Source organism: Etheostoma cragini, chromosome 23 (assembly GCF_013103735.1).
Source record: "Etheostoma cragini isolate CJK2018 chromosome 23, CSU_Ecrag_1.0, whole genome shotgun sequence".
Lineage (NCBI taxonomy): Eukaryota > Metazoa > Chordata > Actinopteri > Perciformes > Percidae > Etheostoma > Etheostoma cragini.
This window is the reverse complement of record NC_048429.1, coordinates 10,866,982-10,894,159: the sequence shown is the minus strand read 5'-3', so window position 1 is coordinate 10,894,159 and position 27,178 is coordinate 10,866,982. Positions and strand designations below refer to the sequence as shown.

At 42.3% G+C, this 27,178-nt stretch overlaps 1 protein-coding gene across 1 annotated transcript; it reads left to right on the top strand.

The window, feature by feature from the left end:
* The first annotated feature begins 619 nt into the window (after positions 1–619).
* On the top strand, positions 620–21,875 carry mdfic (MyoD family inhibitor domain containing). The gene is made up of 5 exons (XM_034863846.1): positions 620–948; positions 1,239–1,402; positions 3,467–3,577; positions 15,461–15,847; positions 20,176–21,875. Exons 2-5 carry the CDS (start codon positions 1,309–1,311, stop codon positions 20,424–20,426), a joined length of 843 nt encoding a protein of 280 aa, XP_034719737.1. The 5' UTR covers positions 620–948; positions 1,239–1,308; the 3' UTR covers positions 20,427–21,875.
* The last annotated feature ends 5,303 nt before the right edge of the window (positions 21,876–27,178 follow it).

Genomic DNA, 27,178 nt, shown 5'->3' with positions numbered 1-27,178 from the left:
TTTTGAATGATCGCTTTATTTGATGTCACTGAACGGCTTTACACTACTGCACTTAGCCTACTGTAGACTACTGTATTAATACCCCGCTGGGGATCAATAAAGGTTTATCTTGGTGTTCCAAAGCATTTGAAACTAATCCAGTAACACCTTTGAATCATTATGTAGGTCCTACAACATAAAACTTTAAGCATTACAATTCATTCTTGACTTTGGAAACAGCAGTTTGACAAAGGAATTAATCAATAAATCATCAAATAAATGAAGCATCTCATTTCCTCAAGGAATGAAGTCACGTGACACGTTTTTTTTATAGGTCACGTAGCCTAATAACCATAAACTATCTCCATGACAACTGAACAAAACTGAGACTGTTCTGTCAATGTTTTCTTTAATTACACATGTATTCAATGTTTTAATCCCAAAGTAGGCCCTAAATCAAATATTGTGACAGATATGTTTAAATCATTTTTTTCACATGTAGAATATACGTGTATATTCTACATTAGCCTACAATTTGTGAAAAAGTTCATTATATTTTATTTTTTGGTATTTTTTCCTAACTTTATTTTCGGGCACACATGTTTAGGGAGGGATTTGTTCACTTCTCTGTGTCTAGTGGAAGGAAAGGCAGGACTGCAGGAATCCGGATATGATGAAAATGTTTGAGAAACAACTATATCCTCAGAAAACAACCGCCAATGAACGTCGAAAGCGCCGCGAGGATTATTAGTGATATAGATATTTTTTTATAAGACAACAACATCTGGACTAATTGGGACTGGGATACACTGCTTGCTAACGTTAGCCTACCCAAAAAGTTTTTGGACGCCAAGTTACTCTTTCACCCAGTTTCGTCTTTTCTTCCCAACGTCTCGGAGAGAGAGTCGGAGGAAGGAAGGATGGGAAGAAGTCCGAATTGAAGCAAAAGGGAGTTGTCATGTTTGAAAGGTAAGTTATGCTTTATGAACAATATGTCCGCTTTAGCTGTAACAGCACATAGCAAGCGTCTGTCGCTTTTTTTGATAAGGAAAAGGGAGTGTGTGAACAAATGGGCTGCATGTGGAGTCTTTCAGCGAGTTTAGGTAAAAAACGAGAGAAGGGAATTTTCCACTAAGTTTTACTGCAGCTCGACGTCACTTTTTAGGTGTGCGCGTGTGTGTACAAGCAGCTCGAGACGACTGTCTCGAGTTGTCTTCAAGCCTCAGCTGATGCTGACACATTGTTTTGGTTTGTTACAGCACTGAGGGCTGAAGGGAAGGGAGGAACTTCTTCTTCTTCTGCTGCGTGTCCAAAAAAGACGACTGTCTCATGTCCAAGGAGACCGTCCTTCCTCCGGATGGGCCGGCAGGGCCAGGAAAAAGCCCTCAGCAAGAGACAAGTCCCCTGCTGTCAGACTCACACGGTAAGGGCACACAGGAGAGGCCAGAAATCACTAGCATGGGGAATAAAAGTTAAATTGAGGTGACCAAAGTGGGGTCTGGGGCTCCCAGGGGCCAGGTGAGGGTCCCAGAGGTCCTTCAATAAGATGTAATTTAACTAATATGCTATTAAGTGGTAGGAGAGTGAGGAAAAACCCCTCCCTCCATGTAAATATGTCCCGCTCTGCACTGGTTCACACCTAATAGCATAGTTTTGCTTTCATTGGGCCTGTCATCCAATGTCTTGTGGTCCACATGCCAAAATGTGTCTGTTTACAATTGCTCTGTGATTTGCTAACATTTAAGACTCCTTGCTATATAATGTCCTTGCTATATAATCCATGGCTCATGTGTACTTGAAGTTCTCACTAATGCATGTTTATGGAGCGCTTTTCTCTCCATGCTTCCAGTGCTAAAGCAGTGAAGCTGAGCTATACATTTGAGCTATACATATCAGTGATATATTCTGTCAAGAACTAATTCTGCTTGTACAGTCAAACAAGAGGAACACCACATATAGAAAATTTGTCAACGGCCGTATTAACAGATTACTGGTGCATATCCGCGTTTATCATTCTGCTTGGGACAATATCAGCCTTGTCTTTTCAAATTATATTCATGTGATTTTAAGTATACATCAGTATCTGTGCTCCAGTGTTAAGCCTTGATAATGTTTTTGCTTTTTTCTCTCAATAAAGTCTGAAGAAACACCCTGGTGACTATTAAGAGCGACCACAGCCAATTATAGTTTTTAATTAACTTTCTAGTTGCCCCTAAGATTATCACATGTAAAATAAGCTTACCCCCACACCCCTTTTTCATTTTTCTTCAAACAAGCAATGAACCGTTAACCATCCTATTTATACCAAGCATCATTATGGCACTGTCAAAAAATAGCAAAGTAGGACAAAGTAAGCAATCACTGGGGCTGCTGGATTGCGAATGGATTTTTGCTGGACCTTCAAAGGCGCTAGCAGTTAAGACTGGATTTCCCCTCTCAGGGGACAGTGGATGTACTGAGAATAGAGCAATTTATTTCTAACTGAGATCACTAAATACTGCGATGCATCACACAGTGCTGCTGCTAACGCAACTGTGGCTACCATACATCAGCTCCAAGCTGAGATATGTGCCATATCTATCTAGGGTTGCTGGCCTGCATCCATCTGTTCCATTCACCCATCCATCACTGCTTACAAACAGAGAGTGTGGTAGCATCGGAATAAACGCATCGAGCTTTGGTGAACAAGCTTGCTGTCTTTTGCTGAATCATTCCTCACCATTCTTTTTTTTAGAATCACAGAAAAAGTGGCTCAAGAGACAGAATGTTACTAAAAAACTGAGCTGGGTGGGCGGCTAAACTTACAATATCTACATATGGGAGCACAACTGTGGGCTGCTAGCAGGCATCTAGCACCAAACCAGTGAATAAAGTCATTGTGGAAGGTTTATTTACTGAACAAAGCAGCAGTGTGCAATGAGCGAGTTTTCAAGTCGAGAAGCCAGAGGACGCGGCTTAGAGAGATGAGTGAAACTGTCTCTCTTGTTTTTTTGCACAGCTATCAGGCCGAGAGTCTTTGCCCACATACTTTTTTTTTTCCCAATTTAGATGAATGCTGCCTTTATGGCAGGAAAAAGAAGCTTGGCAGGTAGAGCACACCCGGGAACAGAAGGAGAGAAAATGAGATCCAGAGCTCTGGCAAGGCCTTTACCTGAACCGCCCCACCATGTTGTGCAACCATTTGCCAGCGGCCTCTGTTTTTTCTGGCATAAATAGTCCGAGTCGTCTTTGTACCTCTGGCTCATCCAGCTGTCCTTGATATTTTGTCCACTGTGGCTGACCCTGCCGTAAAAGTTTACATCTGTTTTTGGAGGAAAGGCTGTAATGCACCTTGATTTTGAACAGTTTAGCTTGTAATAGCATAACATTAAATGAAACAACCCTCTCTGTTAGTCTCCACGCATCATGGTATGTTGCTGCTTCACTCTGTGTGTGACAGGTTTTTCTTTCTTCAACCATATTTAACATTAAATGCTTGTGACCCTAGATGCTTGTGACAGGGAATCGTCCGGAAGAACACCGTCTCCCAGGAAACCAGCCGCTGAAGGACAAAGTCACGTGACCGAGGAGAAGCCTAATTATTGCGAGCCTGTAAGAAGTAAGTTTAACGACCTAGAATAGCTGTGGGCGGACAGCAGGATATCTTGGTGTTATTTTCTTTTAATGATAAACAAAAGTGAGCCCTTTTAATTGGAAGGAGTGAAAAAATGATTAACATATTTTGCTTTCAGATAGTCAGATGGTTGAGCTTCACTGTGTTGAGCAATGTGTTATTTAACATTTAAATGGTTGTAAGTCATCCTTTTTTAATAAATGCCCACCAACTGTCCAGAATAGTAGCTGTTATGACAGTTGTACAGTGTGCTGAGCATGCACGAGGCAGGGTCAGGTGGCCAACTAAAATATTAGCTTCAGTGTTTCCAATTAAAATATCAAGATAGCACCAGGGTCTCTTGGCAAGTGAGTGGTGACCTGCATGCATTCTCATTCTGCCATAATGACCAAGAATGGGCTTGTTTCTCCAATTTTTTTCCACCTCCTTCTAACCCTCAACCCAGTGTTTTGGAAGTGAGGAAATCCTGTTTCTGGTTCTGGCATTGACTGTTGTAACGCACCAATTGTATCTTAGCCACAATGTTTTTTCCCCGCGTACCAAACATTTACCTTTTGGGGAAGAATTGTGCCAGCTGCTAGAAGCATGTCTCTGCCACACAGTCATTCAGCATTCAGGCTAAGAGACATTGCAGGGGTATATTGTTCCAACCAATAATCTACAATTGCCAGTATACCATACATTTTACATCGTAACAGGGTTGGTGGAAAACTTTAGAGACCTGTGTTTTAGCTCTGACATAATCACAAAGTTTTATGCAAATGTCCTGGCAGAGGGAGGCTTTACAAAACAATTATTTGGCATTGAACTGCTTAGGTTACTTGCATGTCTAATTAAGTCCAGATGCAATCTTGTTCAGTAAATTGACTTGATACTGAGCTATGGATTGCAGGTCACAAAAGGAAATCGCAAAAATCTTTGTCTGCTAAGTGTGAGATGTGTCAGCAAAGGCTAATAGCAGCTGATTGCTTCCATCCATGTAAGTGCCAGGGTATAACAGGGATTGTGTTTGCATTTGACACAACAGTTCTTTTGTTTCTAGGTTGTTAACTTTTCCAGGGCGCCTCTTCCTGCTTTTTTTTTCTCCTTTTGGTATCAAGCTTAATGACTTGCCGGTGGCTTGTTTACTGAGTCAGCGAGGAAAAAAAAAAAGATTCAGTAGCTTTAAAAAAAGAAGATTTTCTGTCAAGAGGTCTTTTTTAGCTTGGCAGGTGTGAGCAGTATTGTACTTGTGGAGGGAGGCATGCTTTTCCTTCATCTCAGCGGATAAGCCCCTGTGACAACAGTTTTGTGTTGTAATTGATGCCCCCCCCCCCCCAACATCCACACTTACGCTATCTCATACACACACAAAGCTGTCTGGTAAGGGAATTGTAGAGTGAGGAAGACATGCTACATCTCTTTTGAGAGTTACAAGAACATAAATAGTCATGTCAAATACAGACAAAACCTCATATTTGTGCTGTAATCTTTGTGAAAGTTATATCTACCCGTGTCTGTCTTTGGTTAAATCAAAGCTGGTAAATTCTTACATTTAGGGAGAAGTTAACCTATTTGTGTCATATTCTCACTGTGGTTTTGTTTGTTGAGGTGACCAATCAGATCGCTCGGTGGCAGGGGTAATTGAGAGCCCTCTTCACCGCAGAAACAGGAAATCAATAAGAAATCATCTGCTTGACTACATCCTGGCCCTCGCTGTTTTCCTCCCCCCCCCCCCCCCCTCCGCTGTTACATTGGAAGCTTTTGTACAGTATGTGGACGGTGACTTCTCACAACAAGAGGAAGCCTATTGTGATGTCTCAATAACAGCTATATCCTCTTTCAGTTAAAAGATTGTTTTGACAAGTTCTTTTTAACCAGTGGGTCCCCTTAATCAAGAACCTTAACATGGGGAGGGGTTCCGTATTAGTTTAAAACAGTTTTTTAAAGTTTGACGTTGTTTTCAGGAGTACATTTAACACTAAGTAACTGAACCTCACCACAGAATTTATCATCAAGTGTGATGTAAAAAGCTGAAATTATCATTAGGGACAGTAGTAGGGGAGTATAATTCACATGGTTAAAAAGGAAGTTGAAGTGTGGTGGATGCCGTGATTGCCAACCACTGCGGCTTGTTAGATGAAACAAAAAGTACAATTCTGCCCTTCCTGTTAGGCCGTTGTCAGCGAACGGTTCCTCTGCGGCTCCGCCATCCTGGGGGAGGAGGGAGAATCTTGTGGGGGAGACAGACATTCCTCAAGAGACCGTTCTGGGTTTTCAAGCAGCTGATATCTCCGGCAAACAGGGCCTCGGCTCTTCGGTCCTTGGCTCAGAATAAATTGCTACCACCCGGCACCAGTTTTAGGAGTTTAATCGTCACATTATTCACCAGATTGTCAAATACAATTTTTTTTTTTTAAACTGCTTCTGTGGTTGATAAAGATGACCTTACTAGCTTCCGAAGAACAGGTCTGTTTTTTTTTTTTATCTCAGGAAAATTCAGTAGTAAGAAAGTAAGGTCAAATAACATGACACTTTTAAAAAAGATTTTTTTTTTTACAGAAAGACATTAGTGTTGCCTTTGTGTGAATCCCTGATTGGACCCTTTAGTGGCACACCTTCAAGGTTATTACGTGTGTGCAGAATTGACCTTTTTGGAAGTGAATTTGTAACCCCTGATAAATGCAGTAAAAGGGATTGTTTAACGGGGGTAGCGTCTCATACTTGCACCTTTTCTTGCATGAAAAGATTCCTTGACAGTGCAACAATTAAGATTTGTATGTATATTTATATATACAAAACAAAAGTGTTTAGATTCCAGACAGTTAGAGTTAGACTGAGATAAAACAAAAGGGAAGTGCCTCTCGGTCATTATTTTCATTACTTATTGCTGAACTATTTTTGCTGAAGTGTTGAATCAACATTCTCAGACTGTCACACTTTGCCTCATGTATATTCCAAAGTTACTTAAGTACTAAAAGACTTTTTAACCTCATGCCAGTTTTTTTCCCCAGAATGTTTTTTTTTTTTCAGCCATAGGAAGTGCGTGGTGATTGTTGTTATGCAAGATTAATATCTTTATTGTAATCCTCAGAGCCCTGTCTCTGCAGAAGTAATGTGTCTAAAGCATAGACCTATTATAAACGGAACCGTAATTTTCAAGTGATTACTTACCAGTGGGTCACGGAATCAAAAACTGTATAAATAGGGTGAAATGCTAGTGTAGGGGTTGATTAAAATGGCCATTGTAATTCTACCTCTGTTGTAATTATTTTCCCATTGTCTTGGTGCAGATAGATTTCATATGGGAAATTTCAAGTGTGTTAATTAGCATATTTTACCCGAAGTGCCCGAGCCTATTCACTGTTAATTTAAAAAAAGATATTCCAAATACTTGAGCCAAATGATTAGATATGCATACCTCAATTCATGGACTGCAGTCTTTTAAGTAGTATATACTAAGTATGTTACAAGGCAAGATATAAGGATTTTGATTGTGGAGGAAGAGTGTTTTTTTGTTGTTGTTCATGGCAAAGAATCTGGATATTAAGAGTAATCTTTCAAAGGTGGTGCAACTTTAACCTACTTTCTGTATCGTTGGTTAGTTGAATCTATAATAATTCATCAAATTGCATAAGTTAGTTATACACCATACATACATCGGTCAAAAGTTTGGGGTCACTTCGAAATGTCTTTTGCACTCCATTGTAGAGAGAATACCAGCTAAGATCGGGTGCATTGTTTTTGTTTTTTAACCAGGGCAGCCGTTTTCAGATTACATTATGTGCTTACCTAATTGTAAAAGAGTTCTCTGATGTTTTCTCTGTTAGTTTTTTAAAAATGATATCAGAAATTAGTAAACAGCATGTGCCTTCGGAACAATGGATGAATGGTTGCCGATGTCAATTTAGCAATGTAGATTGTGGCAATGTAGATATTGCAAGTTTAGCCACCCAGATCAGCTGGTATTCTGTCTATAATGGAGTGGTATGCAAATTTGTAAGTGGTCCCGAACTTTTGACTGCTAGTGTACATGCATGGTCTGTTTAGCACAGGTAAGGTAGGTGGACTGCTCAGCCCATGTTTACAGCCTCTCTAACCAAGGCCACACAAGACAGCGTCAGTGGAGGGAGGGAGGGAAGGAGGGAAGGAGAGAGAGAAAAATCTGCCAGTTCAAATGAGAGCAGCGCAGGGGGGGATTACTTGTCCTCTAACAGGGTTTAGGCTGCAACATTAAGGTTAAAACCCTTTTCTATTACTGATATCTCTGCTGATGTTGCCCCCGCCAGCCCCGACCCTCTCGAGCTTCCAGCTCCTTGCCCCCTTCGTGTTTGTAGGTTCAGTGCCTCTCTGCTAGGTCATTCTGTCAGGCCCCCTGATCAGTAGAGGGTGACCGGGGACCAGGGGATGGCTCCCATCCAGACTTACAGACAGCCGCTGCCGACACAGGCCACGGCTGGAGCAATGCACCCCCCCTTCCTCCTCTCTTTCAGTCTAGAGCCAAAATCGATACGGGCGTCTTCGTGTTTAAAAAGCCACTCAGAGGCAGACGAGTACCTCTGTCCCAATGGCTGATCTCTCAGCTTAAGTCCTTGATTGGCATCCCGAAGATGCGAGGCGCTGACCCACAGCTGTCCCATTAGCAGAGGGTTAATGCTGAGATTGATACTGAGCAAATAAAGGAACTAGGTGTGGGGGTATTTTGATAGACTGTCTATCCCCTCTCTGACCCAGAGACAGACCTCAGTTGTATTTTGGCTTTAAGGGAGTGGTAACGCTTCAGCCAGATCCTCATCTCTGACTCCAATAATGGCTACCGTTAGTGGATCTGCCACAGATGCACACTGTATTTACTCGGTGTGTGCGGTTGACTCTATGTCTGCCGCTTTGCATGTGTATGCCTTTGTGTATACGCGTACGACTGTGCGCATGCGCATGTCTGCACGCCTGCTGTTGAATTTCAAACAAGTGAGTTTCCTGTGGAACTTCTACTTCAGCGAGGAGATTTTGAAGCTGGAGGAATATTTGAGTCATCGATGTAACTGAAACTGAAAATACCCCCATTCCCCTCATTCCCTCCCCCTTCTTCCCCTCCCGTTGCTCCGTTTTTGTTTTGAGTCGTCAGCGAGGAGAGGGTGGAGCATGTTTTTGGAGTATGGAGCCTGGCAGCTCCCTCAGGCCTGCTCCGAGTCACGTCATAATTGATCTTTCTAGAAATTGTGGTTGCTAGCCGTGTAAAGCCTAAATCCGTGCAAGATGTGCAGCTTTTTAAAGATAATGCACTCTTCAGCTGACTTCATACTACACTCTTACTCCCCTCTAGGATGGTGAGAAACCGATGAGGGAGAATAAAAGGCGTTTGACAAAGCTTAATGCAAAAACAGGCTTGTACAAATTTATCTCTGAAATGAGCAGAGGAAGGAGAATAGGGGTAACGTTTAGTGTCTCTCACAGCAGCCAGGTTGGAAGGCTTTGAGCACTTCTTGATGTATCGCGTTCTGCTACATTAGTAGCACTCAAATTAGCACCACGCCAAATTCCGCACAACAGTGGAGAGACCGGAGACGTCTGTGGTCAGAGCTTGGGGATGGGGGGTGGGTTGGGGGCATGAGTGTGAATGACTGCCCCTCAACGGGATTCATGTAAGAGAAAATGGAATCTCATCGGGACTTTCAATGATTTAGATAGCAGTCAGACATATTAATCTGTGAAAATGTTCCGTTTTGAAATCAAAGGATAATTGATGATCCCCTTACTCCCCCACCTCTAACTTCCCTCCCCAGCGCACACAGACACCTCCGCCAGCCTCGTGCACGGAGTACGCTGAGAGGTTCATGTCGTCGAATCAAGCTCTTGTCTTTCAAGTTGCCTTCGCTACTGTAAAATGTAATTAAGCAGAACAAGGTCCGAGGGGGTTATTTTTTCCACTCAATCAGCAGCAAAATTCAAAATTAGTAAATCCCTGACGCCCTGCTTCTCTCTTTGTTGGGTGGAGGCGGTGGCGGTGGTGGTGGTAGGTGGGGGGGAATAATATTAAGCTCTGTCTTCATGTGTCAATTCCCCTTCAGCAGGTTGGAGGAGCTAAATATGAATTGCTGTCACAGAGAATTAAAACAGGGTGGAAAATAAGTGTGTCATCATTGGAAACGAGCTGAGCAATATTGACTGATTGCCCTGGAATGGGATGGGAAAACCCAGACAAAAATGTGATGTTTCCCGCTTAAATGAGATGCTACACAATGTGATCAGCCTTGACAGGTGAAGACAGCTAATAGAGTTCTGTTGCAGGTTACCATAACACACACACACACACACACACACACACACACACACACACACACACACACATACGTAGAGAGCTTGTCACTTTTGCTGATGAGGATCCAATATCAGAGCAGGTAATTTAGCTATCCTCAGCGGTCATCATTATCCGTGCTGCCATCATAATAATAATTTTTTATCTTGGATAAATACATTGTGTGCGTGTGTATGAACTGACAGAGCCAGGATTGCTGTGTGATGTCCAGAGTCACATTTTTTTTCTCATATCTGTTGGAACAAGTGACATTTCTGTTAGCCCGTGTCAGGTTGCCATCCACTCTGTGTAAACAGCTCAAGACAAGACCACAGAGTTGGCTTGCCTCCCACATCTTTTTTTTTTTTTACCTCAGGAGTCTAATTTTCGAATTCAATGCTGCTTCCTGGTTGCCAGTTGACAGCACAAATTTGCTCTCATTTTACACTGCTGATATCTGCATTATATTGATGCTAATCACAGTCGGTGGGTTTTGTTGTGCTGGGACAGTTGAATGATGAACCGGCAGTCGCGTGTCTGTTCCTTATGATGCGTCCTTCTAGACAATAAAGAAAGTCCTTGTCCCGGAGTTTGGAAGGTCAAACGGTAAACGAGGCTTTGATATGCCCAAGGAAAATTTCAATCAGAGCCCTTTTGTAATAACATTCATTGTACTATTTCTCTCTCTCTCTCTCTCTCTCTCTCTCTCTCTCTCTCTCTCTCTCTCTCTCTCTCTCTCTCTCTCTCTCTCTGTCTCTTTGTCACTCTTTCTCTGTCCCTCTCACTCTCTCTGCAGTATAATTCCCCTGGTTTTGCGTCTATAAATATGGACAGGGAAGATGTATAATTTCTAATGAGAAAATATATCCCTTTGGATTGAAAGGCAGGGGCTGTTCCACACACTGCTGTTTGTTAGGAGGAGAGATGATACCTCAGGCTGTTTTGGCAAGGAGAAGGGGGGGGGGCTAGTGGAGGTGTTAAGAGTAGTCTGGCTAGGTCATTGCACATTTACAAATTAGCATTTCAATCATGCAGGTACATGGCCAACCAAGCAGCAAATATACATGTTTTTTTTCTTTCTAATGCAAGGCACAAAAAGATAAACAAAACACTGGTCGTGTAAGGAGAATTAGCTTTTTCAGAACTAACTGTCTCTATGAATTCTGCCCGTTGCTGTTTGGGACTCATAACTAAAACTAAAGGTTCCCTTTACTGCTCTCAATTTTTCATTCATTGTTAACTCACAAACTCGTAGCATTGTGTAATCATGGCCATTAGGAGATACATACAAGATCTGGATTGTGGTGTTTATTTGGCTGACATGATGTGACATTTGAATAACTGTATGCTCTCTATGATGGGCATTCTAATAAGCCTGTGCAAACACCTTTTGTCTCTCTTCTCCCTCTTTCTCTCGGTCTCGGGGGCATTAATAATAAAAAGGACTGCGCTTTTGTGGTTGTTCAAGCCCTGCCTGCCTTACCTGCGACTCTCGGCATAGCAGTGTGCAAATGAGAATCTGCATACTGCCCTGTTTGACCTTTTGTGTTATATTTTCATGTTCTTGACTATTTTAGAATTGTTTATACCGCTCTTTTTCAGTTGACATGCATGCATGCATATTCCTTCCTTCCTGGTGTGTGTGTGTGTGTGTGTGTGTGTGTGTGTGTGTGTGTGTGTGTGTGTGTGTGTGTGTGTGTGTGTGTGTGTGTGTGTGTGTGTGTGTGTGTGTGTGTGTGTGTGTGTGTGTGTGTGTGTGTGTGTGTGTGTGTGTGTGTGTGTGTGTGTGTGTGTGTGTGTGTGTGTGTGTGTGTGTGTGTGAGAGAGATCTAGTAAGCTTGTGACACATATATATATGTATCCTCGTCTTCTTTCTTCTGTCTTTTGGGTGCAATTTCCGACTCCCTCCTGTAGGACCTATTTTCTGTGACAAAAACGGAGGTGTTTATATACTCAGTTTTACATACAGAGCGCACAGCTCTGGCGCAGCTCCTGCGCTCTCCAGGCACTTTGGTGCTCGGTCCCTGTGTGGCGCAGCCACTGAAGACTCCGTGACAAATGGCAATTATATTTGTGTGTTCTTCGTGAATCCATCAAACACTGGCCTTTTAAAAATGCTCCCCAGATATTTGAGGCTGTCAGCTACTAGTAGCTGGGACCAAATTGGGATGCTGCTTAGACAGTCAAGAACCACTCACCCCCTAGTTTCCCCGGTGATGTGTGTGACAGCGTGTGTAGGGGAGTACCATGTTTTATTCAACTACAAATGTAAACTCTCAACAGTTGTTGATGTGCTAGAAATAGGGCGGTTACAAGTCCAATTTGAAGTGTGTGTGTGTGTGTGTGTGTGTGTGTGTGTGTGTGTGTGTGTGTGTGTGTGTGTGTGTGTGTGTGTGTGTGTGTGTGTGTGTGTGTGTGTGTGTGTGTGTGTGTGTGTCCAATGCTTGGTGTTTTAATGTAACCAGTCAGATTATGTGCAATCGGTTTTCTCAGGACACTACCCATGTCTCCAAAAAAATGTTTAACTGTCTGGGAGTTGTTCATATCAAATGTTGATGTCGGATGTGTTTTCCTGCTCTGTTTATAGGAACAATGCAGTAGCAGTGTGTCTATGTTGCTCTGTCAGGATTTATTAACTGGTACAGCTCATGTTTGCATTTATAAGCTGAATCCTCAAATGCAATATTAAACTTTTATGTGCAACATTTTCATTGCCACATTATATTATCTTGAAAAGATGAAGTCCAGTTTTGTGTAAACCCATAATAAAAGCTCAAAAGAGTTGTACACACACTTCTAAAAAATGGATATTACAGTAAAATGTATAGTTGGATTAATTTAGATTGATGATATGTTGCAAACATGCACAATGACTGTTGGAGACATTACAAAGTGGACATAACCAATGCTTGCTTTTTCCTAAATCCATGGTATATGAAGTTTTAAAGTAAACCACCATATGCTTCATATTTTTCTATATGTTTCTATATTTTACCGCACAGCAGGTACAGTTAAAGTTTTTGACGCGCCAACTTCCGTAGCGACTTACTGCATCTTTGCTTTCTCTCATTACGTCTTCATTTGTCTCGCGGTGACTGCACACGTCCCCCATTGCCGTCTTTGACAGTATCATCATTATCATGATCAACGATTATAAATATTAATCCATTGTGTCCATTCATCCCAGTCACTGTGTTCAACGGGATAAAAATAAAGACTGCAACTGTGTAAAGACTATCCAGGAACCTGCCACTGAAACACACTTCTCTGCAGCCTTGAACCACTGTTTACCAGAGTCACCGCTTATTCACTCTGGGTTTTACGTGGTGGTTTCTTAATGACTATTTATACTTTGGTAAATTGAAAGCTTGACTTGCTCACTTCCTCAAAAGGAAAGGTAATTATACCTCCCAGTCTCTTTTGGCCTTTTTGTACATGGACATGTGTTTCTATCTGTGTCTGCTTGTGTTGCTAGTTTGTTTAATGTAGAGGGGAAAAACTACTGTCATCCTCTAGACAGGTTGGCTGTGTTGACCTGACAAAACTTAAGAAACAGGTGAATCGTGTGTGTGTGTGTGTCTGTGTGTGTGTGGTCTTTGCACTTGAGTTTGGACAAGTTAATGATTAGCTATAGAGAGGGATTCCCCCCCCCCCCCCCCCCCCCCCCCCCCCCCCCCCCCCCCCCCCCCCCCCCCCCTCAGTCCCATTAATGTCAGTCAGTGCTTTTTTGTTTTAATGTGAGAAATTACCAGCAGTGTGATTAAAAGAGATGTCTTTTTGATTTTGATTTCTGGAATTGCCAATTGGTCTGTGCCCCCAAAGTAACAGTCGCACAACAAAATCACAATAGTATGATACCACTTTCAAAGATAAGGCCCACTGTGTCAGTGTGTAGATAACCCCACAACACTGTGTGTGTGTTCCTAGCTTTCTTTATTATAACAGTCTGCCAAGCATTAAAGCAAAAGACTGCTGCATATATAAAGAAGGGGCGGAAAACATGGCAGGTTTCAGCTGTCAGAGTTAAAACTGAAGAACAACAACAGATGTAGCCTACTCCGGGTCTCCTTGTTAGCCAGCTTTGGTCTCTCTTTACATTGTCATGGGCAGGCTGCAAGGCTTTTGTCTTTTGGAGTAGGAAATCCATCAACCTGGTCTTAAATCACTGCATAATGAATTATATTGTGTGCTACCCAGTTGTCTAATTCCAATTGCATGGAATCCTGATCCCCAAAGTCTACATTTGTTTATGGAGTCAGCGTGCAGAAGCCTGAATAAGGAGAAGGCAAAACCGAGTGTGTGTATTTAATTGCTTTGTTTTACATCCACGTTCACGTCCGGCCTCTCCCAGGGTGATGTGTTGTTAAAAAGCATGAGGCCCCATTCCCACACTCTCTCCCTCTCTTGTTAACGGTAATTGCACTTGTTGGTGAGCTGGCAGAAAGAAAATAGAAATGGAAAGAAATAACCAGCATCATATTAAGTCCATGTTCAGTTTGCGTACACATTTGCAAATTTGTTGATTTTTGGACAACTGCATAACACTTACAACAGGCTTCAGCTTGTGTGCTACACAGCTGTTAACTAAGGCTGAATAGGCTTGTGAAGACACCATATATTCAATGTATATACAGAAAGTATTGGGGAAAAAACCAGAAGTATGGTGCACACAGACAGACTTAAAAAGAGATTAATAATTCACAGAATCTCAAGTTAACCATGCACTGGCGGCGGGTGCACAAGCACAGTGGCTCTGATGTGGAGGCAAGGTAATGTAGGAGTAACTCCCAGTAGAGCTGAATGTGCAGGTGTTCCTCTCCGTAAAATGCCACCTCTTTTGCTCATTCACATCCTTTACTTTCTTTCTTATCAGACAGGTCGCTGTCTCCTTTCTGTGGCTGTCACACATCCGCTTAGAAAGGCCATCTCTGAGCTTTCAGAGGAAAGGAGATCATTACTGTTGCAGACAGCAGCTATTTTGTATATGCACAGTATCACAGGCTCTCTTTCTCTTTTTACTGCATTAATCTCTCTTTCTCACACGCCTTCTTAACTCACCTGGTGAGAAGTCTGTCTGTCTGCCTACAGCAGTGGCTTTTGTGAACCTGTCACATATAAGGTTCCTGCATCTCTCTGCTTCCTACTGTCGTTCCGGGTTGAAGTGTTTGCCATGTGATCGATATGATCATGTTAGGAAATGGTGGCAAGATTTGCTGATGATTATTTATCCAAGTGTGGTGTGTCTCCAAAACTGTGTTCGGTTTGTAAGATCTGAATCTCGCAAGCCACAGCGACTGTGTGAGTCAAAGTTATGAAGTGCTAGGTGCAGATAAAGTTTCTCTTCAGTTAAAATAAAGTTAGAGGGTTAGCATTCCCCTATAAGGGTAAAAGCAATCCACAATTTTGTCTACATTAAAAATAGACACTACAAATAATAAGTTATTATAGTAAGCCACTAGTATTTTAGTGTTTTGTCCTTTATATTCACATAAAACAGGTATGAATTAACAAGCCACCTGCTGTTTTGTTTCTGTGTTCGGTTTTGTCTCTCTACAAATCATGAAAATGAAATCCTTTTTTCTTCATGTCCCCAGCTCAACCCCAGTCTCAGACAGTGCCCTCGGAGCCTGCCGAGGGAGACGCTGGCAAGGACCAACATGGCTTTCGCCACAACAGCACTGGCACACCCGTGCTGAGTAACGGCAACGGCTTCCACCCTGGCATCAGCGGCGCGGGGGCCACGCGCACTTGCTCCTGTGGTGCCAACATCACTACGGGCGCCGTGGGTGTTTCAGGGCCTGGCACTGGCACAAGAGCAGCGGCGACAGCGGCAACAACAGAGCAACCAGGGAAGCAGCCGCCCACGGCTGTGTCGCAGAGGGTGCAGAGGAAATTAAGGGCTAGCCTGTCAGTCAACAGCGACAGCAGCCGACGAAGCAAAGGCAGTTCCACGGGCTCACAGAAACCTCCTTTACCAGAGGGTGAGTATCCACATACAAGGTAACGATGACAGCGGGTAAAAGAGAGCACAAACCCATACACAGACACGTTAATTTTACTAAGGCGTTCTTGCTTGCATGCTTCCCTTTCTGCATCCCATCTTCTGCATGCCGTGTATTTAAAGATAAATCTAGTTTATCATAACAAATTGTTCTCCAGTGTTACCCAATTGCACTCCATTAAAACACTTTTGATGACATAGCACGATATATTTTCTTATTTTTGTCACATACTGTACTTATTTTCCCCCCCAAAAAAATTAGAAGATAGGTAGTTAAAGTTAAAGTAAAAAATTTGAGTAATGAATTAAAAAAATGTACAGACAAGTCTTCTAAAATAAACAATTCTGAACTGTGCTCCGTATTGTATAGGAATACAAATATCAAATAAGTCTGGCAAAAAAAAAAAAAGATCAATTCATCACTAATCTCGGGAGGCTCTGCCCAGATAGTACAGATAGTACCTCTATGACATATTAATAATAAATTCTTATCTTCCCTCACCTTTTAATGATGGAAGTGCATGACCTCTTGACTCCCGTCAAGCAAATGACATCTTATCCCGCTCATGTGGCTTTTATTTTCTTTAACAACAACTCCAAGAGTCCGTTTTCGGTGCAGGGAAGCCGTCACATTGTCAGGTGCAAGGCCGAGGTGAGTCCAGTAATGAAGGCGCTTGGCTGGTCCTTTGCCACTGCCATTGGGGAGATAGGTGTGACCGTCTAACGAGGCCTGAGAGCACGGGGTGCCTATTAAAAGCCGTGACCAGCCTTCGTCGGGCACCTCACGGCCCCTCACACCTCTCTGGGCCCTTTCTGGCTCTCCCTGCATCCCGTCAGCACCACCCCGGCCCTCATTAACGTTGCATCCCTCCTCCAACTGCTGTACGGTGTGGCTGTGTGTTTGTGGACATGCATGTTTTGCCTCTTTGTTCTGTAGCGTGGACACTATCAGGATTTAGGCATGTTTCTTAAAAGCGAAGCTATTCCTATTCTAATAATCCAACTCAAGGCCTTTGCTGTTTTGTCTTTTTATGTGCGCTCCAGGGGGAAGTTGGAAAGTAAGATGTGAAGTTATGTGTTATTAATCGATTCACAATGGTCAGGTTCAGATATAAGGTTGAATGAAGAAGAAAAGTGGGCAGTCAGATCTTTATTTGATGATGCTTGACTTGAAATATGCATCAGATCGAGGTTGGAGACGAACGAAAAAACAAGAAGATGCATGTACGCATTCACAACACCTCGCAGGTAAAGGTGGGATGCGTCCCCCAAAGATGTTCCATGTTTTCGACATCTTAATTGGTAAAGAGCAGAAGAGAGAGCGTGCAAAAAGATAAAAAAAATAAAGAAATAAAACAACGGCAGCTTAACAATTCCGTCTCATTATGGCTTTTGTGTTGCTTATTTGCAGACGCGAGAGCTCTCAGAATCAATATGTTCGCTCTCAACTATTTATTTCCCCCCCGGAAAACAGCCAAGCTGTGGTGTTTGAGTGTTTACATGGATTAACATAATCTGTTTGTCTGTGAAATTAGCCGCCTAAACAGGCCCCTGAACACAGGAAATGAAAGGAGTAAGCTAGCAGGAGCTAGCTCTGGGGAGTCTGCAGCTCCCCGTGTTTCTTGGCTCATGCCGTTGGCACCGTAGCCAATCTGTGATAACACTGTAGCTTCTGAGGAGCCATTTACCACACTGCTTTTGTTCAGCAGGGTGGCTTGTCTCAACTCTTGTCATCCAGTTTGTGTTTGTGTTAATTGTGTGTAATCAGTTAAGGTCTCCAAGCTGCTTTAGCTTCATTTAGAGATATAGAGCTGAGCCCGCGAGCATTGTCTCTGCTAAAGCTCTAAACCTTGATGTGTTTGTGTGTTGTTAGCTCTAGTCTTGGCTTTTCCCTCGGCCATGCATTATAAACAGGCCTGCTTTAAAGTGCATGTGGTGGACCTTCACTACCCAGCCCACATCCGCTGCCTTCTTTACCCATGTGTGCCTTCTGTGCATTTCCATGGCCACCAAGGCTTTGTGTGATCAATCTCGCTCTCTCTTTATCTTCGTCGGCCTAGCCATCTTGCCCTCTCTCTCCCTCTTTGTGAGTTTGAATGTTTTGCACAGCTTGCCGCTCTGAGGCCCATCCAGCTTGTTTTGTGTCATGCCGCTCCCTTTTTTTGATGTTAGCTTTCCAGATGTCTCAAACTATTTCCTCAGAGGCGCCGGACGCTGTTTTTTCGGCCCCTGCTAACTCTGGGCTTCATCGCCGCTCACTGACATTAAACAGGAGCTGTGTCAGTGTGTGCTGTTCTGTCTGTCCGTTGGTTGGTTTCAACTCGTCTCTGTCTGCCTTTCAGTCTGTCTCTCTGTTTATTCGTGGAGATGCGCCTTGCGTCCAGCTCTCTTGTGTACAGCACACGACCCCCAACCCCCCTTTACTGGCTTCTCTAAGATCCAGACTAATCGCTGGCGTTGAATTATACATCCAAGTGAATAGCTGAGATGGCCGGCCGCTGCTTAATGCCTATGCACTGTGTTTATATCGTATTCACAGTCTAGTGTTATGCTCGGTCTACAGTCTGAACGCTGGCATGGCTATACCCTCTGGGTCCTTCAAAGTTTGTTAATTTGCTGGACTTTGAGGTTGTGTGCATGGAGCTTTGGATGCGCAGCTTTTATTTTTCTCAGTGGCATTTTTGTTGCACTAAGATGGCAGTACACTACAGTGGATGCCAGTATATAATGTAGCACGAGTTTTGTTATGCCCGCATAAAAGAAACTCACAATCTACCCAACAGCCAAACCAGATGGTCAGTAGTGAAGTGTATTTATTCTCATGCATCTTCCATCACTGCCACTGTTATGGCCTGAGATAAGGATAATAAGATGCATTCAAACTCCAGGCACCCTCACAGACACACCAAACGGGCGCACACGCTTGCTCGTTTCATGTTCCCTCCTCTATCTTGTTTGTATCACAGTCAGCTAGTGCTTCTGGTCAGCTCTGCAGCCCTGAGCGCTGCAAAAATAGGGTAAAAAAAAAAAATCCCCTGTACTTTGATTAATCAAACATGAGCATCCAGCAGTCCTCAGCTTGCTTTCCCTTGCCGTCCTCCACACTCTCCTGCTTTTGCGCTCCCTCTAACCCAATCAGTAACAGCCCCTTCTGACAGCTCAAGATGGGCTGATGAAAGTTATGCAAATATGCCGTGTTTGTAATGCTATTTTCTGCATCCATTCACATCATGTCTTTTTAACACTCCAGAGCAGTGGCGCCGCACCGGCCTTGGTTCAAAATGTCGTAGGGAGTATATTTCAGGCACACCTACTGAATGATTTTTAGTATGATTTAGTGACTTGGATGCAACAAGCGCAGTACTGGTGTGGATCAGATGTATTCTTTATTGCATCCTACATTTCATAAAAGATAGTTTTCTTCTAAATGTAACAATCTGGAAAAAAACATCTTTTAAAACTTTAGATTTAGTGAATTTCTTTAAAAAAGGAAAACAGGTTAATTATGTCATTTGATGAAATTGCTATACATAACTATATAAGAGAAATTACGATTCTGACATTTTCTGAGGGGTGTTTAAGAATTCTTGGAGAACACTCCTGTAGTCTTGCACTTACACTGACACATTATGTTAGTAATGACATGTAGTAAGTAAAACATGTAATTTGTTCTTTTCCATTACTGATTTTAGACGGAGGCATTTTAATGAAACTAATTCAGCCGTTCAGGAAAAGATTTATGGTGGTTAATGGCTATTTTGGTAATTTAAAGGGTAACTCTTTTTTTGCTGTGCAACAACAAGCTGAAAGTTGCCACCAGCTATTTAAAGGCGTTCTATGAGGAGGTTAAATGTTAATCAGAGGTGTGAGCCTTGCCAGCATTAATCCGCCTATTTACCGGGAGAGACTCTTGGACTTTGCTAATCATCTTTGTGTGATCAACCTAGCAGTTTGCATGATAATGCCACAATTATTTAACAATCCTTTAATCAAAACTGCAGGAGAGGAATTAATTTCTTTGAATATCTCTTATTTTCTTCGGCTCCCTCTCCCGCCTAGTTAGCCCTCACCCTTTTTTACCTGTCAGCCTGCCGAGCAAGCAAGTCCTCATTCAATCACCGCTCTGCATGGCTTTCATTAATATGCACACATTTGAGGTGAAAATCCAATTTACACTTTCATTTATCACGGATACGTCGTTTTATTTTGAGTTTTTATGTTGTTGTTTTTTTTTTGATTGATTCATTTCATTCATGTGTTTATTTGGCCTTCCGACTCGTCACGCTGGCTGGTTTGACGTTGACCCAGACTGCTGCGTCCACTGCATCTTGGCCTGCCTGTTCTGCGAGTTCCTGACACTTTGCAACATGGTGGTGACGCAGGCCTCGTGCGGTGCGTGCACGTCTGAGGCTTGCTGCTGCTGCTGCTGCACCGACGACCTGGGCGATGACTGCAGCAGCCCCTGTGACATGGACTGTGGCATCATGGACGCCTGCTGCGAGTCCTCCGATTGCCTGGAAATCTGTATGGAGTGCTGCGGCATCTGCTTCCCCACATAGGGAGGGCCTGTGCTGGTGTCTCTGTGAGGGTAACTGGACCCTGGATGGGAGAATGGAAGGAAACTGCTGCTGTTGTCACTTTGAATCCAGCAACAGACAGAGGAAACATTTGTGTGCGTGTATGATTGCCAATATGTGTATGTGAATTTCCTTTTTTTTATGTGTGTGCGTGTGTGCGTGTGTGTGTGTGTGTGTGTGTGTGTGTGTGTGCGCGTGTGCGTGCGCGTGTGTTGTTGTATGGTGTGTCTGTGTAAAGCATGCTTTAAAAGATTTTTTTGACACTGGGCTTCTCCATCAAAACCAGCTCAGCTGGAGCTACAGTAGAAGTAACTCCGGATATATGAACATGTCATAGTGTAAGTTGTTTCTGTTAAGTATTCTATCCTTTGCGTAAGAAGTATTATCACAGACTGCCTTAAAGATTTAACTGTTACATCAGGATTGCTTTTTAATTGTATCTTATCTCTTAAGTCATTTTAGTGGCCGGCGTGTTGCGTACACTAAACAAAAGGATTTATTTACTCTGACTTCATTTTCAATACATTTTTTTCTGTGCTCAAAAACTGAGGTTACGGTCTTAGTACTGTACAACACTGTAAAAGGTTTATGTGACAGTTCATACATTCCTAGTTGCAAACTGTAGTTCTGCATCACCAACTTTCATTTACAGTTATCAACTGTAGCACTGTAGAACAGCTGAACCTGGTGAAATATCCAAAATGAATCAAAAAAACACAAATTCCACTTTCTAAAAGCAAAAGTAAAAGAATTTGTCTGTTTGAGGATTTTTTTCTTCTATTTCAACCATTTCTTTTAATTGAAGTGGCCTGTTGTTATAGGAAAAAAACTGCACAAAATTGCTGAGAAGCACATGATTGTTCGCTATATCATGCTGGAAGGTCTATGAAAACACGTTTTGCCAAAGAATCTCATCTCTCTTCTGATTTGACAGCATTTGAAGCTTTGGGTTTACTGGAAATAAGCACAGATACGTAACAGTGTGTACAGTGCTTTCTTTCTATGAGAGTCCTCAGTGAGTGCCATTGATGATTAGAGTTGGTCAGCTTCATATGGTACAAGTCTTTTCTGTGATGTACACTCAGTGTAAGTATGACTTTTTCAACTGCACTCTGTTCATGAGGGGTGTGATATGGAATTAAAATATGGTGACCCTGGTCGCCATATAAGCGGCTTTCGGGTAACAAGCCCAGTAACTCACAATACAAAAAAAAGGAATCATGAACTGTCAGGTTGAACTAGTAAACTCATGCAGGGTAAATGCAGTTTTCTTCTCATGTTTCTTCCATTCCTTAATTCTGTGTATCTCGAGATGAGTTTGTGGTGATTCACCAGTGGAGTCATTTTCTTGTCTTGGAGATCCGCTTTGATGTTGTTTAAGTGATGCTACTTAAAGCTGGCCTTCATTAGCACTGCTTTCCTAACTGCTTAAAAAAAAAAAATGCCCCCTTCCTAACACCAACAGAGATAATGTGCTGTCATGTACAGCTCATCTTAATGGCGCACTGGTATTGTGTGTAAGGAAGTTGGATAGGCACCTCTGCAGCAGATAATGTGCAGCAAGTAAACCTCATTTTCATGTTTATGATTAACTCGCGCCAAGAGTGTCAAGAAAACATTATAGATAATGTGAAGAATTCTTATAAAAAGAGTATAGTACACACATCTAGCTACAGTAGTCTTACATAAAATGTTTTTTTTTTCTCCTTCTTCTTGGCCTTACACTTGATCCTTCTCATTTTCATCTCAATGCATTTCTCAACTTGAAGTTTGCAACTCGTTTTCTTAGTTTTGTACATCGTCTTCAATCTCAAAGAGAACAATTTTTTTTTAATAAAACTTTTCCAAAAATGTATGATGTTTATTTTGCAAACAATTTTCTTTTTTCAAACAATACATCTTTGTGTCCATCATTTCTTCATTAAGTTTCACTTCTTAGACTAGCAAACTCTTCTTAATCCACTCGGATTACTAATTTTGTATTTTGGAAGATTAGGTTTCAGACTTTTTTTACAAAAGACACTGTTGTACTGTCACATGAAAGTGTCTTTGTCTTCACTGCCACTGATGCTTGCATGCATGCTGAGCCCGCTGACTGACTTAGCAGTGATACATATCACTCGTGTCACACATTCAGTCAACATCATTTTACTAATTTTTCTAAGCAGAACAGCCTTAAATTAGCAGGTTTTAGCTTCTCAAAGATCTTGCTTTCTCTGACGTATAGTATACTGAACATCTTTGGGTTTTGGACTGTTGGTCCAAAATAAAATACATTTAAAACATCCCCCTTGGGCTGAGGGAACTTACAATGGGGATTTTTCACTGTGTCTGAAGGTTGAAAGACTAAACGAGTAATCGATTAGTCAAGTAGTTTTCATCATGAAAATAATTGCTAGTTGCAGCCCTGGTGTTAAGGGGATTTCTTTAACAAATGTTTAAATGTAGCTCCCTTGAGTGCAAAACAAATTTCCAACAAGGCAATAAAGGGTTCTTCATTCAATTCAAAAAAATTTTGGCAGAGACTTGGGGTATCAATTCTTAGCTAAATAATCGTGATTCATATTTCTCTCCAAATCGTGCCGAGTGAAATCCCGCGGAATTTCCTGCGGCAACTTGAACGACCTGGACTACAGGCAGTGCCATTTTGAAATATTTCAAACTGTTATATCAGACTTGCACATCGTTTATGGGAGACTTGTGTGTTCTAAACACCGGGTTCTATTTTCTTGTTTCTCTCGTGAACGGGGACCGCTGCGCAGTTTCATAATGGCCACATCTATAACCTCTAGCCCTTCACACTCCTCCTCTGCTCCTTTCTCTATTAGAGACGGCGCTCACCTGGCAGCAGCGTTACCACTAACATGAAAACGTGGCCAACAACACTCAACGAGTTCTCCAGGGAGCAGGGACCTCCTGCTGGCTGGAACAGCAGTCTGACCTTCTGCCGACACCACCCCCTGTTAACCCCTCAATTAACCTCCACGTCTGCCCCCCTGCTTCCATTCTATCTTTATTTCCTTTTATCATTTTCTGCCTGGATACACCCTGGCCCCAGGAAATTACCATCTTATTTCACTAATGCATTGGGGGGGGGGGGAGGGGTGGGGGTCCAGAATCTCCCTAATCACACAGGAGTTGTACTTTTTCTTTCTTTCTTTCTTTCATTTTGTTCTGCGTTCACAGACTGCGCATGGTTGAAAATATTCCAAACTCCAGGTAGAGTGTGCACTGACCTTTTCACAAAGTCGTCCACCTTTTCACTCGTCTAATCAATCGCTCACTGTGTGCCGGATTGTAATGTCACAATTAGGACGGCTTCATTGTTTCTGTTTGCCGTCTGGGGAGAAATTCAGCACTTTTCTGATCACAAGGTCATTTCTCTTACAATATTAAATGAATTAGAGTGTGGCAGTGGCCATCTCCTCTGACTAGCCGTGTATTCATCCATCCATCCATCCATTTAGCCATCCACCCCCTCTTCCTGCTCAACTGGGTGGGATACAACTCTTTCACTCAAATGAAAGTCCGCTGCCCCCGGCAAGGAGAACAAATTACTGCTTTTGCCATTGGTTCATATGAGAGAAAAAGCAGATGGGTGCATTAATGGTGTTTTGTTTCCTTTATTTTCATGTTCGAGTGAGACCCGAGAGTTGTACATTGACAAGGTTATAACCATATTATAATTACATATAATATGACTATTAGACAGGACAAGAGGGGCTGGCAGTAATGTGTGACACTTGCCTTTTTTTTTTTTCATCAATGCAAACCCCCCCCCCCCTACCCTGTCCATCCATACTGGATGATCCATTATAGCCGTCATCACAACAGCTAACTTTGAGGTGATTGATTCTGATATGTTTATAATATTGTGTTGTGGGCCATTGAAGAGAATCCTACAGATACAACATCTGACAATAAAAGGGAGTCAGACGGATTTAGAAAAGGGCATTCATTGGCACATTGTGGCATGTGGCATAATGGATTATGAATATGAATATAATATATAATAATACTGATTGAAACTTAGTAAAGCAGGGAAGGACTTAAAGCATGTGGGCTCTACTTTTTTGCAAAGCATTCTTTTTTGCATTTATAGTTGCCAAACCCTAAAATCATGCAGTACCCTTTTTTTCTTCTGAGCACAACCAACACAGACACGTGTACCTGCGCTAATGCACCACAGTGTCCTTTTACCCTCTCCTCCTCACTCGTGTCAAAGTTTGCAAAGACTTGACCTCGCTGTTCGGACTTGTGGCGCAACATTAAAATAAGATGAGACAATGTTTCAGAGGGCTGAACTCGAAAGAGAAAAAAAAAAGAGGAGAGTTCAAGCAATGTCGCTTTCAATTAATCTCCTCAGGTAGTCGCCCCGTTAGCCCCCTCACACAAGGCCCTGTTTTACAATGCAAATAGAGTCATTACCTGAAAAGCTCGAATTGACTTTGACAAGAGGCCGAATAAGTTGTTTGTTTTCTTGTTATTCCTCTCGCACAAATTATTGATGTGGTTGCCAACAGGAAGCGTGCATCAAAACAGCATCAGCCGTGACAGAATGACACGTCTGTTAAATTGTGTATACCTTTTATGCAGAAAAAAACTCAAATTCAACACGCTTGCATCAGTCTCAGAACAGAGTCACAGCAATGAAATGTAAATGATCTCCAAGTGCAACATTTGTATTCTTTGTTCCCCTACTCTCTTCTAAGAGTAACAATGTGTGATCGTACTCATACCTTAAATATTTAAAGACCCCCTTTTGCTAAAGCTATGCTGCGGTACATGGGCCTCCGACTGCTTCTAATCTCCTTGTTACCTGGAGGCGTTGCCACGGCGGTGCAAAGATAACGCGGCAGTTAGCGAGATCCTGAAACTGGAGCTTGAAACCCCCCTTGATGGGGCACGACGAGGTTCAAAGTTTCTGCCATGCGTCATGCCCCGTGTAGACGGCGCCGACAACATCTGCCTGAGAGAACGCAAGAATCCGACAGGAATCAAAGGAGAGGAGACGCTTTAAATCATTTCCTTTCTTCCTCAACAGTGCTGAAAACATCCCCACCATCCTTACATCCCCTCCCCACTCCTCCAGTTCAGAAGTTGTGACATGTTAAACTGTACGTGCGGGTGGAATATTTTTGTTTGTGCTCTTCTGTTAAGGGGGGTTTGTGCTTTACAGGTGCCTGCGCATGGTTTTCAGAGAGAGTAACAGAAGCGTTGGGTCTTGGACCTGTAAATAACACATCAGCTTAAAGTTACGCACTTTCAACTTTTCTATTTTCCTACTGCCCCTGCGTCTGAAAGGCAATAGACCGTGGGAGAGGCAAATTGAGAAGGACATGCGAACCAGGGGTGCCTGTTTGTTTGCTTGTACACGCTCCTTGAGCTATAAATTAGATGTCACCATTGTTACATGTCATTTGCTGATGTGGTTGTGTTGCGCTCTCCCGAGCAGCACTTTTGATTGTTTGTTCTTAACATCACTTAAATGAACGTGGTCTCCACTGGCCTCCAGTCATCTGGATCTCGTGGATGATTGGCAGGTTGTTTGGCAGGCGTGCTTGTTCTGTTGTCTGAGCATTAACAACCACGTCCAGAGCAGGTTATGTAAATCCGATCAGTTGATTAATTTGTCTTTTGTTCAAGTTCAAGTTTTTTTATTAGACGCACAACAATTACAGAAGCGGTCGTCAATCCTGGGTTGCAGGCTTCCTCCAACAATGCTAATTGAATGTAAATAAAACAGAAAATCACAAAATGTAAAAAAAAACAACTTATTGACAATCATAAACAAAAAATAGTCCAATTTCAAATATAGGGCTTACTGTAACAAAAAATGTGAAAAAGGGAATATTGTATATCATAAAACGTAATATAAATATATACTGTGTGTGTGTGTGTATATATATTTATTTATGATATGTGAGAGTAACAGCATGTTAAAGTATATAAAGATAAAACCACGTTTTAGGGCAAAGTGATTATGAAGCGCACCGAAAAAAAACTAAAAAGTCTTTCGCAGTTTGGGTTTCAATCAATAGTTTTCTTTTGCGCTGTTTTGGGATTTTCCAGTACTGCCAAGTGAAACAACCTTTTTGTACATGAAACCATATTTATTTTTCACAGCTTCCAACCAAAAATGCTTTAAATTGAGCAAAAACAGGAGCACAAATGGAAAATATTCCCTCACGGTGGTTAAAAAAAAAAGAAGAAATAAAAAAGGCAAGTTTACAGAGCCGAGATGTGTGTTTGTGGTGTGTATGTCTCCTAACCCGACTAAACCAAGCCGCCCCGCCCAGACAAACAGCACTGAGAGGAAGAGCGAGCATCTAGTAGCTTACCTCCCTCCATGCAGAAAGAAAACACGGATCAAGGTCTTAATAACACCAGCCACTGTGGCAAATATATAGGACTCAACTTTCCGCTTGGAGCAGCCTCTTCACATTGAGTTAACATGACTGAGAGGCAAAGCCTCTCTCACTCTCACACACACACACACACACACAAATAAGCTGGCCCTATCATTCTTTGTAACAACAGCCGAAAACACAAGAGCAAACAAACTTGTTCACTTGAGTTTTTTTCCTCCATATTCTGCTCCAGCAAAAGCTTTTTCTCTTTTTTTCTTTAACAAGTAAATAAACACTGTATTATTTGTTAGTCAGACCTGTAAAATTGTTTTCCTGCTATATATTATGTCTCTGCTAAGCAGTGTCTTTACAACAACCCCCAGC

Coding starts and splice junctions, on each gene's coding strand:
- mdfic (XM_034863846.1), top strand. CDS start 1,309: ATGTCCAAGGAGACCGTCCTTCCTCCGGATGGGCCGGCAGGGCCAGGA. Junction 1,403..3,466: donor CCTGCTGTCAGACTCACACG/GTAAGGGCACAC, acceptor TTGTGACCCTAG/ATGCTTGTGACAGGGAATCG. Junction 3,578..15,460: donor TTATTGCGAGCCTGTAAGAA/GTAAGTTTAACG, acceptor TCATGTCCCCAG/CTCAACCCCAGTCTCAGACA.